This window comes from Microcaecilia unicolor, chromosome 9 (assembly GCF_901765095.1).
Source record: "Microcaecilia unicolor chromosome 9, aMicUni1.1, whole genome shotgun sequence".
Classification (NCBI taxonomy): domain Eukaryota; kingdom Metazoa; phylum Chordata; class Amphibia; order Gymnophiona; family Siphonopidae; genus Microcaecilia; species Microcaecilia unicolor.
The window spans coordinates 81763511-81783937 of NC_044039.1; the positions used below are offsets into that span (position 1 = coordinate 81763511).

Consider the following 20427-nt stretch of genomic DNA (forward strand, 5'->3'; position numbering starts at 1 on the left):
GGGGGCACAGGAGAGGGAGGGAGGATGGTGGACAGGAGACAGGAAGGGAGAGAATGAGAGATGTTTACATAGGGAGAGAGAGAGGTAGAAATGCTGGACAGTGGGAGGTAGGAAGGGAAACCGGAGGGAGATATATTTGGGGAGGGGGGTTGGAGGAGAGGGAGTGAGAAATGCTGGACAACAGGAAGAAGGAAGGGAAATGAGAAGGAAGGATGTTTGAATGGGAGGTTGGAAGGGAAGAAGGGAGGGAAGGGTGCTGTATAATAGGAGGCAGGAAGAGAAGCAAGGATGGATATTTGAAAGGGATTGGGAGAGGGAAAAATACTGTACAACAGGAGACAGAAAAGAAAGCCAGATGGAGAGGTGCTGGGTAACAGTCAGTAAGAGAAGCAACAGGGAAAGATGAATCAGGGGGATGGGAAGGAGAGAGAGATGCTGGATAATGACAGGGAGGGATGTTGGATGTCCAACATCTCTCCATCCCTCCTCTGCCTAACAAGAGGCAGAAAGAGAAGCGAGAGAGAGAGACAGATCTTGGAATTTATTTATTTGTTACATTTGTATCCCACATTTCCCCACCTATTTGCAGGCTCAATGTGGCTTACATGGTACTGAAGATGCATTTGCAGACTCCGGTGTAAACAAATACTTAGTGATGTTAGTTAAGATAAGATTAAGTTCATGGGTGGAGAGAAGGGAATGCTAGATTTTAGATAATGGGAAGTAAGAAAGAAAGCGATATTGGACTCAAGGGAGGGAAGAGAGAGGGAGAGATGCTGGACTATGGGTAGAGGTGACAGAAGAAAAAGAGATGGTGGACCATGGGAGGGGGCAGGAAGGAAGAGAGAGGGGGATGTCAGTTTTCAAGTATGTGGGGGAGAGGAGGAGATACTGAGCTACAAGGGTGGAGCAAGGGATAGGGAAGGGAGATGCCAGGAATGGTGGAAAGCATGTGGGAAAGGCCAAGAGGGTTGCCAAGTTGATGAGTAAGAGGAAAACAGTGAGTACAGAGGTTAAAATGTGGCTGTGGGGAATATTTGGAAGATAAATGGGAATAGGAGGCTGGGGAAGGGGTGAGATGGGAAATTGGTGTGCTAGGGGGTGAGAGAAGGAGATAGAAAGTTAATAGGTAGGTGAGTAGTAGAAAGGAGTAGGGTGAAATTTGAGTAGACAGAGGCAGAAAAAAAAAAAGGGAAAGACCTAAAAGGAAAGATCAATATGTCAGAGACACATGTATCGAGGGAACAAAACACAAAGAGAGAGGAGAAATGAAAAATGGACAATAACCACAGGAAACAGAAGACAGACAGGAAAGCAGACAAGAGAAACTGGGACCAGCGTAATGGAATATGAGACCATCCAGAAAACAAAGGTAGAAAAAAGTGTTTTATTTTAAATTTATTAATTGAAATATGTTAGCTTTCAGAAATGTTCATCACAGATGTCTTTGTACTGTATTCAGTACAGAATATAATGATTTATGTTTTTATTTCTCCAGTGTTGCAATAAATATTGAATTTGACTTCTTGGGGTTCCCAGTTCAAATTTTGTCTTCATTTTTTCATTTATAATTGGTGATCCATTGTTCTGTATTTTGTGAGAGTCTCTGTGTTTTGCATATGGCTGAGGTGTGGTATTCTGTTTGCTTATAGTTTCTGCAATGTGATTTGTAGCATTCCTACTTATTCTGTTTTACCTGTAGTAGGTGTATTGGGTGTTTTAGGGCCCAAGGTAATATTTGTAGTGCTGCCTGTTTATAGGTAGGGTTCTAGTTGTTTGAATCATAGGAATTGTGCTACTGTTGAATGACACGTTTACTATTTGTATTTTGAATTAGGGCTTTTTTCAGGTTTTGTATTTCATATTGTACCTGGTAGTGGAGAGATTTGTGTTGCTATTGCTCAGATGACATGAAAATCAGGATTTTTTTTTTATGGTTCATGGAGAAATTTTCTGGTTCTGATCTGCATTTGTTGTAGAGAGGTTGAATTTTTGTGGATGCAAAGCATATTTATATTTACTTATAAGAACTGCTATACTGTGCCTCACCAAAGGTCTGTGAGAGCCATCTATGCAGTGTGTTACACATGCAAGCATTGTCCATCAGGTGTGTCTCGACTGAAAAAAGGTTGATAGTCATTGCTGTCAGCAGCATTTAGAAAGCAAAACAACATGCAGAACATTCAAAATGTATACACCAGATGCACCGCTAGAACACCTCACTCATTGGCCTTCAATCTCAGTCCATTGTGATAGTGAATCTCACTCTTTGGGATGGGCCACCCATGGCATCTCTAATTTGAGAGGAGAAAGGGCACACGGCTGCTACCCCTATGCTGCTGGCCCCTGCTTACCAAAACTTGTGCTAGCTGATCCTTTCTACTACCTGCCTGTCCTGGTGTCACTAAATCTGTTGCAGAGCAAGGCGCTCCTTTTTTCGCTCCAGCCACTATGGCTACTAGCACTGTGTAGCTGCTAAAATCAGATAATCTACTTCCTGGTTTGTGTGTGATACAGGAAGTATTTGTTCTCTGCTTTCAACTTCTATGTGGTTTCAGCAACCAGAGCAGCTGGAGTGAAAAAGGAGATCCTCACTCCGCAGCAGATATAGTGGCACTGGGCAGGTAGGAGAAGGGGGCTGATGAGACCGGTCTGATGCTGGGGATGGGAACAGGGGACTGGGGACTTATAAAGGGGCAGGTGGGAGACAGGAGCTTGGGCTTGGAGATAGGTCTGGTATTGGGATGGGAAGGAGGGTGTTGGTGGTGGGAGAAGGAAGAGAAGGACAGATATTAAGGGAGGGGAGAGAAATATGGGCATATGCAGGGAAGGTGAAAAAATAGGGACACAGAGATGGATGCTAGGGATAAGGTGGAGCAAAGATAGGATAAATAAATATTAGAGAAGTAGATAAGTGGATGCTGGGGAAGGAGAGAAGGAACCATGAGCGTAGCCAGATCTGTTATTTTGGGTGGGCCCTTCACACCCCCACCGCTGACCATACATACAGGTTTTTTTGTTAAACTTTCCCTCTGCCCCTGCCAGTGGTGTGCTGGAGCCGGCTCTGTCCGGCTCACAAGAGCTGCTTGTTAAATTTTGACAGCTCCTGCGAGCCAGTTGTTGTTGGGGCCGAGCCGGCTCCATTAGGGGAGGTAAGCATGGCAGGAGGGCGCCATCACAGGCCATGCTTACCTCCCCTGCCGCTCTGAAACATGTCCAACAAATGATGTCCTTCGCCCCCACCCTCCCCTCCCGCTCCCATCTGTCTTTTTTAATTTCCTCCGTCGAAGCACGCGCTATTAAAGCCCTGCTGCGTGCTGGCCGTCTCTCCAGGCTTCCCCTGCTTGCTTCGGTGATGTTCGCGCCCTTAGTCCAGCCTTATGACGTCATTCTGACATAATTTCCTTTTTCCGCGAAGGCGGGACTAAGGGCACGAACATCACTGAAGCAAGCAGGGGAAGCCTGGAGAGACGGCCAGCACGCAGCAGGGCTTTAAATAGCGCGCGCTTCAACGGAGGTAATTAAAAAAGACAGATGGGAACGGGAGGGGAGGGTGGGGGCGAAGGACATCATTCGTTGGACATGTTTGGGAGCGGGAGGGAAGGGCAGGGGAGGGAGGAGAATCACTGGGTATGGATGGGGAGAGGGGGGCAGGGGAGAGATTTGCGGGGCATGGATGGGGAGAGGGGGGCAGGGGAGAGACTTGCTGGGCATGGATGGGGAGAGGGGGGCAGGAGAGAGACCTGCTGGGCATGGATGGGGAGAGGGGGGCAGGGGAGAAACTTGCTGGGCATGGATGGGTAGGGGGGGCAGGGGAGAGACTTGCTGGGCATGGATGGGTAGAGGGGGCAGGGGAGATAGGAGAGTTTCAGGACATGGATGGAGGGGAGAGCAAGAGAAATTCTGGACATGGATGGAGGGGAGGGAAGGGAGAGAGAAGAAATGCTGGACATGGAGGGAAGATAGAGGAAGGAGATTAGATGAGAGAAAAGGAATTGAGGACAGAAACTACACATGGATGGAGAAAATAGGAAGAAGCTAGATCCACTGGACAGTCAAGTCTGCGGAGGACCAGAAATGAAGAAGAAAGGAGGAAAGAAAAGAAATAAATGGAAAGGAAGCCCTGGAAACGGAGTCAAGGGAACAGATAGAGAGCAGCAGAATCAGATACTGGACCAGCATGATCAGAGAAACAAAGTCACCACACAACAAAGGTAGAAAAAAATAATTTTATTTTCATTATAGTGTTTGGAATATGTCCACTTTGAGAATCAGGTGCTGAACGTTAAAAGTTTATATTTATTTACTTATTTATGGCATTTTATCCCATATTAAACATGAATTAGATTGGAACCTGGGATCATTTAATTTTTGTTTCCTGGAGAGAGTAATGCATTGCCCCCCCCCCCGGCTATAGCCAGCTTTGCAATTTTGGGGGGGCGCAGAGGTGGACGGGGGCGCCGAGGTGGATGGGGGGCGCTGAGGTGGACCAGGGAGAGAGCCTGTTGTTAAAAATTTACCAGCACACCACTGGCCCCTGCTGTTGTCATGCTTCTCCTTCCCCTCCTCACTCAGCATCCGCTTCTCTCCCCCCCCCCCCCCGCCCCAGAATTCATTCCTCTCTTTCCTTCCCCCCTCCCCCTGCTGGCATTTGCTCCTCTCTCCCTCCCCAGTTTACCTCCAAGCCATCGCCAGCAGCAATTCCAGTAAGCAGCCCGCCTGCATCAGCTCTGCAGACTTCCCTCTACCATATCCCCAACAGTGAAGAAATAGGAAATTATGTCATCAAGAGCGGGATGCAGTAGAGGGAAGCCTGCAAGGCTGGCGCAGATGACAGAATGAGAGTGAGGAAGGAGACATTGGACAGGAGAGGAGAGAGGGGGAGATGCTGGATATGGGTGAGAGATTAAGCAGGTTAAATCTTCCTGAATTTCTCACTGCTGTTCCCTAAAGGTCATGTTAGTGTCAAAGAAGCCAGCTAGCCAGTAGGAGAGGGGTACCTTCATTTTATTCCAGCAGTGTTGCTGAGGTTCATTTTAATTGTGGCCTCTTGCTGAACTCTGCACATCTTTCACTTGTCAGGAAAGGCTTCAGCTAGTCTATAGAAAACTCCAGTATAGGAAAGCTCTGGAACTTACTGGTCAGAAGGTGCTGGAATTTGGTAGAAGCCTGGGAGGGCCTTACCATGTTAGGAGAGAAGGTTCTGGTGGCAGTTGAGCCGTTCATTCTGAGTATTTAAGCCCATTCCCTGCTATCCCACTTTGTCTTAGATTCATCTCCCTCCTCCGACCTTGCAACCACAGGGGGGGGTCCCTTCACATATGCCTGAAGCAGCAACCTAACTGAAAGGATCAGCCAGTTCATACCTTCACAAGTTGTCCATTGAAGGCACTTGTAGAGGAGTAAGGATTCAAGAAGGATCAGGGACAAGAAGCAGAACTAAACCAGTTCCTGCCTTGTTTTAATGAACAGGAATGGAGAACCTGTCCACCCCTACAAAACCCTAAAGGAAAGGAGCAGGAGATCAGTTTGCGTTTCTGTTACAACACAAGTATGAACTCCCCCTAAAATCACAGGTTAGGAATCTTGGGATATTGCTAGACTCATCACTCACTCTGATCCCACAAATTCAAACAACCTTCAAAAATTGTCTCTATCACCTACGGCAGCTACAAAATCTCTCTCCATATATTGAAAGACAAATCTGACTACGGTGGTCCATTCAATGATAACTTCACAACTAGATTACTGTAATGCCCTGTACACTGGCCAAACCAAAAAGAGTTTGTATCAGCTTCAACTAATTCAGAATGCTGCAGCATGACGGATACAAGGCTGCAAGTGACGTGACCACATCACACCCTTCCTGCGAAAGCTACCATACAAGGCTAAATTTAAAACTCTCTGTTTGACTTTCAAGGTCTTCAGTCAAAATGGGCCAGACTACTTAAAGAATAAGTTAAATGCATGCTTATTAGATGTATCATTAGTACTATGCTAACATTGTATTATATCTCTGATATTTGAATTCCATTGCTGTCAAATGTGTATATTTTTTATACTGTTTCACGGTAGTTCTATTATTAGGTTTCAATTTACTGTTTTCAAGTTTACCTCATTTATTGTACTTATGTTTATTCTTGGTTATTTTACTATTCTTATGCTGTTAACAAAATTGTAAACATTATGTTAAACTGTACCTGCTGTACACCGCCTTAGGTGAATCTCTTCATAAAGGTGGTTAATAAATCTCAATAAATGTATTTATTTATTTATTCATTCATTCTTGTATCCCACTATTATCCAAAAATAAGTTTTGATTCAGTGCGGCTTACAATTTACAGTTATGCGACGTTACAGTGTTTATTAATCATCATTTCCATGTGAAATTACCTATAGAATTTCTTGAAAAGGTATGTCTTCAGTTCTTTTCTGAACTGAAGATAATTAGTAATGCTTCTTGTGGTCTTGGGTATTGAGTTCCACCATTTAGAACCCAGATAGTTAAATTCAGCTGTGTAGATGGTTTTATAAATTATATTTCTGCAGTTTGGCGAATGAAGTAAGTCACCTCTGGTTTCCGGGCTTGCGTTTTCTTGGTGATAGATCTAGCATGTATTCAGGAGACATGCCGAACAGTATTTTGAAAATGAGGGTGCTAGCCTTGAAGAATAATCTTGCCTTGATTGGAAACCAGTGTAGTTTTTTGAGCAATGGAGTTGGTCTTTCGTATTTCGACTTTTTGAATATTTGTCTTGCTGCTGTGTTTGCAATGATTTTAGTATGTTTTCTTGCATCCTATATATGCTGCATTACAATAGTCTAGTTGTGACAGTACCAGCAATTCTACTATTAGCCAGAATTTCATTTATTTTATTACATTTGTACCCCATGCTTTCCCACTCATGGCAGGCTCAATGCGGCTTACATGGGGCAATGGAGGATTAAGTGACTTGCCCAGAGTCACAAGGAGCTGCCTGTGCCTGAAGTGGGAATTGAACTCAGTTCCTCAGTTCCCTAGGGCCAAAGTTCACCACTAGGCCACTCCTCCATTCTCTAACCCATCTCAGTTTCCATAGTGCTCTGAAACATTTTGATGTTACTGCTGATACTTGCTTTCTAGAGATAGATGTTTATCAAGAATAATTCCCAGTATTTTTAGTTGTGGTTCGATTTGATATGTTTGTTGGTTGATTGTGAAGGTTTTGTGAAGGTTTGGTAAGAGGTGGGTCTGTGCAGACTAGAAGAACCAGGAATTTCTTATTTCTCTAGCTTAAGTTTGAAGATCGTGGCCCAATTTTCCAGAAGTTCCAGCTTTTTTAAAATTTATCCAGTATTTCTGTTATATTGTTGTTAAAAGGTATGTAAATGATGACATCATCTGTTTATGAATGGGTTCAAACCCATTTGTTCCATTTTTTCCCCGAGTGGGACCATCATGACATTAAACAATATAGGTGATATAGGAGAACCCTGTGGCACCCAACATTCTGAGATCCAAGAGGCTGAGAGTTGATCGGACATATTTACAATATGGGCTCTAGTCTTTAAAAACTCACTGAACCATGCTGCCCTGTGTTGCTAATTCCCATGTTGTCACGCAGGGTCAGTAGTGTTGTGTGGTCTACTAGGTTGAAGGCACTTGACATATCGAATTGTAGTGGTAAGATTGTCTGTCCTTGGCATATTAGTCTTCTGAACTTTGTTATCAGAGTGGTTATGACCATCTTGGTGCTATGTAATGGTCTGAACCCTGATTGGGAGTTATCAAGAATCAAAAAATGAGACAAGTATTCCATTCGCTGTTGCTCTACTAGACCCTCCCTCGTTTTGGTCAATAGTGGGATTGAAGTCACTGATCTGTAGTTCATGAGTTTTTCTGATCTTGTTAGTGGTGTTTTTAGGGATTGGTGTAAGTACAATGTCATCTTTGTCATATAGGAAGAGATCATTCAAAAACATGTATCCTATGTATTCAGTGAAGCATTCAATGAACCATTCTGGTGAATTTTTCATCATATCTAGTAGACAGTTTGCATGTGTGTATTTTGTCAGTAGTGTCTTAACTACTGGAGCTCCATATTCTGTCTTCCTTGATGTGACCATTATTGGTTCCACATTTGTGTAAGAAGTCTGTGATTGATGTTTGTGCTGTCATAAGATTTGATCTTGTTTTAACTATTTTTTGCTCAAAATATTGTGCTAGCTCATCCGCAGTTGGTGGTGTTTTTGTTGATGCTAGTACTGCTTGGGTATTCGATAGACTGTTCATAAGTTCAAGTATTTTTGTGTTGATCTGTTCTGGATTTGTGTATGTGCTGTAGTGTTCTGCTTTAGCTCTCTTTATGGTGTGTTTATATGTTCTTATGGATTTCCTCCATATATTTTTGTTTGTTTTGTTTTTGGTCCATTTTCTTTCTAGTTTTCTCAAAGCTTTTTCTTCTCTATTAGCTCATCATTGTTCTTTACATCTTGTTTTCTTTTTAGGTGGTGCTATTTTGTTTAGCATGCTTTTGCTTAGTTCATCCCAGCTTCTCATGAAGTGGATGGATGTTAGTGAGTGATAGGTTTCTTTGTTCATTCATCTCTGTCGTCCAGAGGGTCTGATTATCCAGCTTCCCTCTGTTTTAAAAGTATGTGGTGTTGCTGGTTCTTTAATCTTGTCTTTCTCTTTCCATTGAAGTGTAAATGTGAGTTTTCTATGGTCTGACCATGGTACCTCTTCCCAGTTCTAATTTCTAGTATATGGTTACTGTTGGCTGAGAATCTGCTCTTTTCCATCTATATAGAGCTGAAGGGTATACTAATTTACTATTTAAAACCATCTTATCTACTGGAGCCAAATGCCAGCATCTGTAGGTTGGGGAAACTGTAAATGAATAATAAATGTGCTGATATTTAACATCTGTCAATATGAACAGCAGATAATCTAAATTGTGTGCTAGAAAGACCCTCACTTGCTCAGTGAGTAGATTTTTTTTTTATTTGGATAAAGTCTTTATTAAACAATTGAACAATACATTAATGTATCCATTACAGTGAGAGTATAGCATTGGGTCTTAACGATACATTTGCATATGATAACTCCCCTCTCTTCATCTCTCCTCGTCAATAGTTTCTATTTTTTAAACCACATGTAACTTCAAAAATTTTTTATTTGTTTTTTAACAATTTTATAGTGCAAAGAATCCCCCCTCCTCCCCCCAGTGCAACCTCTGATTGTCGTACCCTACAAACCTCTTCCTAATCACTTTTACTTATTACTAGCATAATACAGTTATGTGAAATTTTTCCATATTGAGTGCCATTTGCCCATTTGGTGCTTGCGTTCGGCCAGAAGTCTCTCCATCTCGCACACATAGCTCAACGTATTGTGCCATTTAACAATCAATGGAACCCCTACATTTTTCCACTGTGAGGCAATAACCACTCATGCCACCCCCACAGCATGCCGCACCAGGTCCTGCTGGCATTTCTTTAAACCAGGTGGTTTTGCTGAGAAGAGAAAAAACTCAGGTGACCAAGGAATTAAACTTCCAGTCCATTTCTGTATTTTACTTCTGATTTCCAAAATGCTTGGGCCTTTACACAATGCCACCATATATGCCCCATGGTCCCTTTGTTACCGCACACCCTCCAGCATAGTCCCGAGGAGTTAGGATATATTCGCTTAAGGCGATCTGGCGTGAGGTACCATCTAAAAAGTACTTTCACAGCATTTTCCTTAAGCGGTACATGAGTAGAAACACTCCACACTGTCCGTTCTATTCTCTCCCACTCGGTCTCCCCCAGGGCCACTCCCAGCTCTCTTGACCAACTTTTCCTGTGTAGGGTGTATTTGGGAGATTGTACTCGTAATTCACGATATAAATGACTAATCAAGCCCCTTGAAGAGGCGTAATTTTCACAAACCTCCTCCAGGCCTAATTTTTTCCGTTGCAGTACTGCTTTTACAGCTTCGGTTTTAAGAAAGTGGGCCAATTGATGATATGCAAATTCATCATCCTCCCCTACGTAACCCACACTCTTCAAGGCCCCGAAGGAAAGCAAAGTTTCCCCCTCAAACAACTGGCCCCAGGTTCTCAAGCCTTTTTTATACCACCTGGTAAATACCACAGTGTCTTTCCCAGGCAGGAACAGTGGGTTAAACGCTATTGGTGTCATGCGTGTAAGTGTACACCTCCCCACCGGAAACAAACTATCCCAATAGTGGAGAGCGACACCTATGGATGGACACGCTCCCTCACCCAAGGCTCTAAATGATTTGGGAAGCCACATGACTGCCCCCAACGGGGATGACCCATGAGAGTGTTGTTCAATATGCACCCATTGTCTATCCGGATAGTCTTGGTACCACTCTACTGCCGCCTTTGCCTGCATTGCCCTATAATACCATATGAGGTTTGGGACACCCAAGCCGCCTTGTCTACCATCTTGATAGAGGAGCTTACGCGCTAGTCGCGGTCTCTTTCCTGCCCAGACGAAACGCACTATAGAATCTTGAAGTGATGACAAGAGTCGCCTGGGCAGCATTACAGGCAGCGCTTGAAATAAGTATAGCAGTCGAGGGAGCACATTCATCTTGACAATTGCTACCCTTCCAAACCAGGAAACCTCTAGATCCCCCCATCTCTCCAGATCTTTCTTAATGCCACTACTTAGTCCTTTGTAATTGGCCACATATAGATCAGATAGTTTTGGTGTTATGTTCACCCCCAGGTATTTAATTTGTTTTTTAGCCCATCTAAACGAAAAGGAAGCCTCCAGGGATTCCACTGTATCCTCTGGGAGTGTTACATTCAGGGCCTCCGATTTTGTCATGTTAACTTTGAAACCAGATAGTGTGGAGTGGAGTATTCATCAATAAGGCGTATAAGATTTGGGAAAGTAGATAAAGGTCGAGTAACATATAACAGGATATCATCTGCAAAGAGGGCCATTTTATGTATTCTATCTGCCACTCGTGCCCCTGAAATTTCTGGTTCTAAACGGATTTTAGATGCAAATGGTTCCATAACCATGGCAAATAATAATGGGGATAGCGGGCACCCCTGTCTAGTTCCCCTGTGCAAAGTAAATAGTTCAGAGTTACTCCCGTTCACTCGGACACATGCTTTGGGGACTGCGTAGAATGCCTGAATCCACCTCCTAAATTGAGCTCCAAATCCCATAGCCTCCAGCACCTTGTACATAAATGGCCAGTGGACCCTATCAAAGGCCTTTTCTGCATCTAAACTCAGAAGACATAGAGGCCTCTGATGCCTCCCTGCTAGAAACACAAGATCCAGAGTGCGTCTAATGTTGTCCATTGCTTTTCGGTGCGGCACAAAACCTACTTGGTCTGGATGTATTAGAGTCGGCATCAAAGGTGCTAGTCTACTTGCCAACACCTTCGCTAGTATTTTAACATCGGCATTCAGTACCGATATAGGCCTATATGAGCCACACTCTGTCGGGTCCTTATTTGGCTTAGGCAGCACCGCTATCCAGGCCTCCATCATGGTCAAGGGTAATGCCTCCCCTTCTCCCACCTTGTTAAACAAGTCTGCCAGGATGGGGGCTAACTGGTGCAAATTTCTTATAGAACTCATTTGGTAGTCCATCCAAACCTGGCGACTTACCGGAGGGCAAACTACGGATGGCCTCTTGGACCTCGATTGGAGTGACTGGTTGCTCCAATTTTTCCCTGTGGGGAGGAGCCAGAGTACTTAGCTCACTATTAGCCAAATAATTGTCAATTGACTCTATGGGTGGGGCAATCTCTTGAGCATACAAACTTTGGTAGTAGTCCCCAAAACGTTTACGTATCTGATCTGAAGTGTTTAGTATCAAACCCTTTCCGTCTCGAATTTGTTTCACCATACGGTCTACTTTTTGTTGCCGAAGCTTAATTGCTAGAAGGCACCCTGCCTTGTTGGCAAACTCGTATGCTCCTGCCCTGAATCTTTCCCGACCCAGACTTAACTGTTCCGAGTAAATAGAGTCCAATATCAGCCTTTCTCCACATAATTGACTCCACACCTGAGGTGACCTAGAGGCATATTTTCAAAGCACTTAGTCTTCCAAAGTTCCATAGAAACCTATGGAACTTTGGAAGGCTAAGTGCTTTGAAAATATGCCTCCTAGTTACCTTATGTTGGCCCTCCAGTACATGTATTCTTTCCAGACACTTCGCTATTTGCATCTTGCGTGCCCTGGATCGCTTACTAGCAAGCTGTAGAAAATAGCCTCTAGAGACAGCCTTCATGGCGTCCCACACTACTGCCATTGTGGGCCCTGAATTTTGATTGAACTCCAAATACTCTTTCAACATTTTCCTGTATCCCTCCTCCACCTCCTTCTCCTGTAAAAGGCCTGTGTTTAGTGTCCATCTCTTATCTTTGGTTTCTGTTCTAATATTTGGAAGGGTGACCCACACTGGGGCATGATCTGAGATTGTCACATTACCTATTCCAGCTTGCGGTCCCCGCTCCACCAATGTGGCATCTATAAACAAATAGTCAATGCGAAAATAGGAATTATGTACCCGAGAGTGGAATGTGTAGTCTCGATTCATCAAATGTGTCAATCTCCACAAATCTAGAGTTCCCAGAGAACGGGCCAATGACTCCAGCGCTACGGCTTCTCTTTTCCCTTCTGTTTTAGTGGCTCCTGTTCTGTCTATGCTCGGGTTCATGACTGCATTAAAGTCTCCCCCCAATATTATAGATCCCTGTGCAAATGATGTTAAAGCATGCTTCATTTTTGCATAAAACTGTTCCTGCCCGCTATTTGGGGCATATACTGATGCAATCGTTAAGTCAACCTGGTCTATTTGAATATGGAGGAATATAAAACGCCCTCCTGGGTCCTTTTTAACCTGCAGTACCTTGGCCCCTACCTTGCTATGTATCAGCACTGCAACTCCACTTTTCTTAGCTGCCTCAGATGAAGCACAGTACACCCCCGGGTATCCCGAGCAGGAGAGAAATCGTTCAAACGTTCGGTGTAAGTGTGTCTCTTGTAAAAGAACAATATGTGGTTTCAACTGCTGTAGTTCCTTATAGAGCTTCTGTCTCTTTTGGGGCATATTTAATCCCTTAACATTATATGATAATATTTTCAATTCTGCACTCATTACTGGACTGATTTTAAGCACGCAATTTCATTTTGCAGGAACACTTTTCAACAAATTGTATTGTATTTTCTAGTCTAACTACCCCATCGCAACCCCTGGTCCTCCCACCTCTACCTCTTCCCTGCATCCCTTCCCTTGTCCACATCCCGCCCTCCTCCCTCTTTTGTATCTTACCGATGGATATATTCCCCATTTCTCTTCCCCCCCTAACTTATCCCCCCTCCCTACCGTTTCACCAAACAGTGCTACTGGCACTGCTTGGGTTTGTCAGAAGAAGCAACCCACAACCCGAGAACACCACCCCTCCCCCATCCCGTGCACTTCACACATCCACATCTTTTCATATGTTGATCTCAATATATAACACTCATTCACATTATATCACTCATTCACAGCCCTTCAACTGCAATTAATATACATTACAGCTATGCATCTGTCCAGCCGATAAACATCAATATTCATCGTTGATCCTTTACCTCTCAGAATCAAACATAGTCAGTTATTGCTCTAACCAGTTTTGGTCCCTGTCTTCTGAGTGCTCTGTCCAACTCACTTCCACTTCTGAATTCTGGCTTTCGTCGCTGGCGCAATCCCTGCGGGTGGCACCGGTGTGGTGGTCAGACCTGCTTCATGTAGGCTTTTCCATGCTTCTGGAACCTTACGAAACCTGAGCTGTTTGCCATTTAATGCAAAACTTACTGCAAAAGGAAAGTTCCAACGATAGGCGATCTTTTCTTTGAGCAGAACCTCCAGTACCGGCTTCATGGCCCTTCTCTGCGCCAGCGTGTATGCAGATAAATCTTGAAAGACAGAGACTCGTGCATCATTATATTCCAATGTGGGGGATTGACAGGCCTTCTGCCATACCCGTTCTTTGAATGCGTATGATGTAAAGCGCACTACTATGTCTCTGGGTCGATTAGCCATTGTTTTACCCAATGCTCGATGTGCACGATCTATCTCCACAGCATCTGAAGCAGTGCCTTCGCCCAGGATCGTAGCACACAACGCTCGCACGATAGTTGGGACATCCTCTCCTCCTCCGGATTCTGGTACACCCCGAATTCTCAAGTTATGCCTTCGACCCCTATTTTCGAGGTCATCCTCTGCTAGATCGGACAGTTTAGATAGTTGCGTTTCTATTGCGTCATTAGTCTCTGCCTGTTCGTCGGCCTTCTCCTCCAGCACCTCCACTCGGCCCCCCAGCTCGCGCAAGTCAAGGCTGATGGCATCCACGTGTTCCAAGATCTCTACTCAGGAAGCCTTGATTTCCTCGCGGATTGCCTCCAAGCACTTTGCAAGGTCTTTAGGAGCATTTTTCTTTTTGGGGACCGAGGCGCGCTGATCCGCATGGGAGGATGCCGTGTCCGAATCAGACGAACGTCTTTGCTCCGGAGACGCATGGCGCGACAGGCCTTTCGCCATCTGCCTTGAAGAATGGCGCTCTCCCTCTCGATGTTGCGACCCTGTTGCTTTACTCATTTCGATCAGTAACGTGTGCTGACTTAGCTGCTACAAAAAAATCTCCAATAGGGCTGCGGATGGCTTTAGATAGTGTCTTGCTAGTGCATGGAAATGCAGGAGCTGAGTTCCTAGGCAGCCATCTCGTCTCGTGACGTCACTTCCTCTCCTCAGTGAGTAGATTTAACCATCTAATGGAATTAAAGTAAACATTAATTGTATTTTCAACTATGTCTGAAGAGAGGAGGAAAGAATTGTAAATAGTTACTACTTGATCAGTGAAGACAGTAAAGTTTGGTTCAAATTCAGACAGAAAAGACTGTGGGCAGTAGATTTCTGACTCAAAACCTGGTGCTACTTGCTGCAACCTCCCTGGAAAAATCCTGGTCCCTGCCCCTGGTCCCAAACCTACAAATTCGATGTGTGCCCCTTCAACTCGGCTTCCAAGGTTTATATCAGACAGCCGCCTACATGTGGAGACAAGGGGGTTACATGTGGAAGAGAGAAAGGGGAGAGTTACTGAAAGACTGGAGAATTAGAGACTGTGGAAGGAGAGAGAGATGGGCAGTGGAGGACTAGGGTGATGGAAAAGAGATTAAAAAGCTGAATAGTGCTGAGGTATGGTCAGAGGAAATATTCAGCAGCACTATCTGCTTAGTGCCTCTGAATATCCCTGTTATCAGTGTTATCCAGTTAGCAGCACTTATTAACTGAATAAGTGCCTTAGAATATCAGCCCCAGTATAACTAATTTTATTATAGTGTGTTAAACTGAGATTTTCTTTTGTTACTTTTTCTTTTTGCTCCTTGTTGTTTGAGCATCTAGCATCTCCTTTGTGTTTTTGCAGAAAAGCAGGTTAAAGTATATGTTGATAGAAATGTAGAAACAGGGTTCTTTGAGTTTGTCTGACAGGACCTATTGTTTTGCTTTGACTGCAGCTTCCACCCACCCTCTAAAAGCTGCTGGCAGCTGGCCATGGTTGGAGCACCCCTGGGCCCACCCCCGTTTTGAATGTGTGTGTGTGGGTGGGGGGGCACCAGCTCATCCTTCACCTCAGGCAGCAGATTGCCTTGAGCCTCCCCTGTAGGGCATGTAACTAGGCTCACTGAATGGAGTAATTTATGTAGTCTTCTCTCTTTTTCTAGTATACAGATTTGCTTGATATTTCCCCATGTGTATTGTATATTTCTTTTCTTTTGTTCTCAATAGGATTGGATCTCTCCTAAATTGAGGACTAGAGCTGAATAGGATTATATTATATAATATTTCCTTTTTCTTATTTTAACTTGGTGTAACCATGTTATTATTTTCCTTTTTCTTTCAGTTTTGCTGTACGTTGTTTTGCTTGATTTGTTATTTGAATAATTGCATAAATAAAAATATGAATTAAAAAAGCTACTGTTCAAACAGACAATAAAATAAACATTTACCATAGACATAACAGGAAGGTAGGGAGTGCAGTGTACAGAGGACAATGAAGAAGATTTGCCATAGGAGGATCCAAGTCCAGTTAAAAACAAATATGCAAGAGAGGGAAATGTTTGTACAATGTAATGAGTTTCTAAAGCAGTTAAAAGTCTTTAGGAAGGGCATTCCAAAGCATGGGTGCAACAATTCTAGAATATGCCTGGTAGATTCTAATATCACTTGCAAATGAGAAGGGACAACTAGTGATGATCATGGAGAGTTGATGGGAGTATAAAGGATAAGTAATCTAAAAAGGAAGGGAAAGAATAACTGTGTAGAAGTACATAAGTACATAATCCCATACTGGGAAAGACCAAAGGTCCATCTAGCCCAGCATCCTGTCACCGACAGTGGCCAATCCAGGTCAAGGGCACCTGGCACGCTCCCCAAACGTAAAAACATTCCAGACAAGTTATACCTAAAAATGCAGAATTTTTCCAAGTCCATTTAATAGCGGTCTATGGACTTGTCCTTTAGGAATCTATCTAACCCCTTTTTAAACTCCGTCAAGCTAACACCTGGTAGACAAGAGTAAGAATTTTAAAACAAATATGGAATGATACAGGGAGCCAACATTTGTTCTTCCATGAGAAATGGGGTAACATGATCAAATTATTTTCCCCACACATCAATTTTTCCACAGTGTTCTAATTTGGTACCTAGGCAGACCCCGTAAAAGAGAGTTAAAATAATCTAATCTTGATATGAGTAGCCAATGAATAAGCAGAGGTTATGAATTAATGTCAAAAACTGGATGAAGAGCCAAAAGCTACTGCAGTGTAAGGTCTTTATGACCAAATATGAAATATTTAAAAGTCATATTACTGTCAAATGTGACTCCAAGTATTTTGACAGTGTCTTTCAGGGGATCTGGATTCCTTGTATAGTAGGCAGAGTAGGCAATGAAGGAGAACCAGATCAAGAAAAAATACTAATACTGATTTTGAGATATTTAATTTTAGTCCATTGTCATCATTGCTGGAGATTGTAGAAAGAACATTAACAGAACAGGATTAAAGAGGAAACAATACTTGAATGTCATCAGCATCCCAATGATTAAGCCAACAGAGCAAATGGGGATAAGAAAATATTAAAAAGAATAGGTCCAAGTATGTAAGCCTGGGTACCTACAGGTATACTGATTGGTTGAGAAAGAGTGTTGAAACAATCTGTTAGTTAAGTATGACTGAAACCAAGACAAGGTAATACCAGCAATCCCAAATTCTTGCAATCTCAAAAGAATGCCATAGCTAAGTCAAATCCACAGAGAAACCTAAAGATATCAGAAGCACCTCAAGATATTGGTCTAGATTAGTATGAATACATTCAGTAAGAGATAGCAGACAGAAGGGCCCTTTTACTAAACTGCAGTAAGTGCTAATGTGTGTTTATTGCAGGTTAAAATCCACTACCGCAGGCCGCGCCCAGGCATTCCAAGGTAGTTTTTGGATCTGTGCACACTTCCCACACACTATAAAATACTTTTATTTTTTAGCGTTGGGAGTGGAGAGTAGGTATACCCAGTGTGAATTGGTTAGCACAGCTACATCACCGCATGCTAACTGATTAGTGAGTGGTTAGTGCAGGAGCCTTACCACCTAGAAAATAGGTGTCAGTAAGGTCTCCCGCACTAATGGCCATGTGCTAATTGTGAAATTAGCGCATGGCCATTAATTGAGGAAGTGGAAAATGTGACCATTTTACAGCCACGCTAAAAGTGGCCTCAGAGTACTGGAAAACCATACGCTAGTCATAGCATAGGCCACTTTTTAGCGCAGCTTAGTAAAAGGGCCCCTGAGTTCTTGGTACAATAGTGAGACCTAAGCTGTACCTAAAGCTGTACTGTTCTGTTCCCTCACAAAAATCCGAGGGAACGGTACAGTATAGAGGGTGAAGTGCTTCAGTGTATGAAGGAAGAGCGGGACCTAGGGGTGATTGTATCTGATGACCTTAAAGCTTCCAAACAGGTAGAAAAAGCAACGGTCAAAGCCAGAAGGATGCTTGGGTGCATAAAGAGAAGCATGTCAAGCAGGAAAAAGGAGGTGATAGTGCTGCTGTATATAGGTCTCTAGTGAGACCCCATTTGGAGTACTGCGTGCAGTTCTGGAGACCGCACCTACGGAAAGATATAAATAGGATGGAGTCGGTCCAGAGGGTGGCTATGAAATTAGTAAGCGGTCTTGAATTCAAAAATTATAGGGACAGGCTTATGAACCTCAACATGTATACACTGGAAGAGAGGAGGGAGAGAGGAGACATGATAGAAACATTTAAATATCTCAAGGGCATTTATGTACAGGAAGAGAGCCTTTTCAAATGAAGGAGAGCTCTGGAATGAGGGGGCATATGACAAAGTTAAGAGTAAATAGGCTTAGGAGTAACCTAAAGAAGCATTATTTCACAGAAAGGGTGGTGGAGGCGTGGAATGGCCTCCCGGTGGAGTTGATGGAGTCGAGGACTGTTCCAGAATTTAAAAAGGCATGGGATAAGCATGTGGGATCGCTTAGGAAAAGGAAGGGGTTACAGAGGATGGGCAGACTGGATGGGTCATATGACCTTTATCTGCCATCATGTTTCTATGTTTCTAAAGCCTATCTGTCTAGGATGCAGCTTTTTAACAGTCTCACTAAATTTCTACAGTGGGAGTATCACAATAAGAAACTACAGAAACCCAACATTGTTTGTATTCAAAATATGTCCCAGCAGGTCCCAGCAATAAGATAATTTGATTGCTATTGCTATTGCAATGGACATTGAAAGTATAAGCAAAAGTAGAGTAAAATAAAATAGAAAAAGAAAAAAAAAGGATTTCTGGACCAATGATGATCAAGATGAATCACAGGGCGATGACCCAGTGTGAAATGAGTCACTACCAAGGTCCGGAATCTCCTGACATATTTTGAGTGCCTAGGATGTAGGGCATCTGTCTTTCCAAAAAAATAGATTAAGTTGGTTAGCAATAAGTTTTTCGGTAGGCTTAGAAAGAAAAGAAAGCTGAGAAATAGGCCAATGGTTAAGAGAGTCAGTTGGGTCAGCTGTTATATCTTTTAAATACGGAAAAGTAACAGCTGTCTCCTATTCTGATGGAAACATACCAGTGTAGAGATTAGTCCCAACAACGGAGTAGAGAGATTAGAGTAGTGGAATGCAAAAATGTTTAATTAACATAGTTGGGAGAGGGACAATGGGTGCAATGGAACAGCTAACTGTGGGATACCATAATTATTCTATTTTCACATGTCAAGCTTTCAGTTCAATGTATTTTTTGTATCTAGGAGAAACACAGAATAGGGCTAGGTTGACAAATAAATCCAAACGATTTGCTTTTGTATGGATAGTTGAAGACACGGACATGTGACTTGATTGGAATAAGCAGCATAAAATCTATTATACACTTTTGGGATCTTGCCTGGTACTTATCACTGCTGGAAATAGGATACTTGGCTTGATAGACCAGTCTTTCTCAGTATGACAATGCTTCTGTTCTTATGTAAAATATGATTAGAAGATCTTAGTACATCCGAGCAACATATTTCCTTTCAGATACTACCTAGACCTCGGGGGGGGGGGGGGGGGGGTTGGGGTGAGGGGCTCATTCGGGAGGGAGGGGAGGTGTTCTGATTCTCATGGGCTGGGGGAGGAGGGAGGAGGCAATTTTGGAGACTATGAAGAGGATTGGGGACTACATAACTTTAGCCCCAAGTATTCAGTGTCGGTGCCAGTGCCTGGACATGGCCTTGCACTGACCTTTGGGGGCTAATCTAGCTGGCAACGGTAAGCGTTTAAAAAATGCTGACCACTGCTGGCTGAATATCGGGAGATAGATATTTTCGAAGCTCTGTCATACACATGCTTTACCGAGGGACCTTTGATTTTTGAGAAAGAAAAAATAATGACATAATAGAATACCCAACTAGGCAAATTCATGGGTTATGACATACAAGCTTTACTTTTTCTTGCTTGTAGTGAAATCTGTTAGGTTCTTTCATTTTATATTATTTAAAATAGTAAATGACCCAGGATTTGTTTTTTTTTTTCATTTCCAGAAACTTGTGCTGTTAACAATGGAGGATGTGATCGTACATGCAAAGATACAGCCACAGGCGTTCGTTGTAGTTGCCCAGTTGGATTTACCCTGCAGCCTGATGGGAAAACATGCAAAGGTCAGCTTCTGTTTACTTTGCTATACTTCATTTGCTTTTGGCCATTTCAGCACCAGATGTAAATGCTGAGAAACATAATCATTAAGATATAGTTAAAACCTTATCTGGATTTGAAAATATTATCTTTCCCTTTTCACCCTGCCCTTCCTCCACTCCACTGTTTCTGAATTTGCCTAGTTAAATACAATTTTCTTTTCTAAATTATTATTATAAAATTCA

At 43.1% G+C, this 20427-nt stretch overlaps 1 protein-coding gene across 1 annotated transcript in view; it reads left to right on the forward strand.

The window, feature by feature from the left end:
* Positions 1-20427, forward strand: part of SCUBE1 (signal peptide, CUB domain and EGF like domain containing 1) — a 1083891-nt gene that overhangs the window by 549436 nt on the left and 514028 nt on the right. The window contains 1 exon segment of the mRNA XM_030214211.1: positions 20092-20208. Within this exon segment, the coding sequence (XP_030070071.1) occupies positions 20092-20208 (117 nt within the window).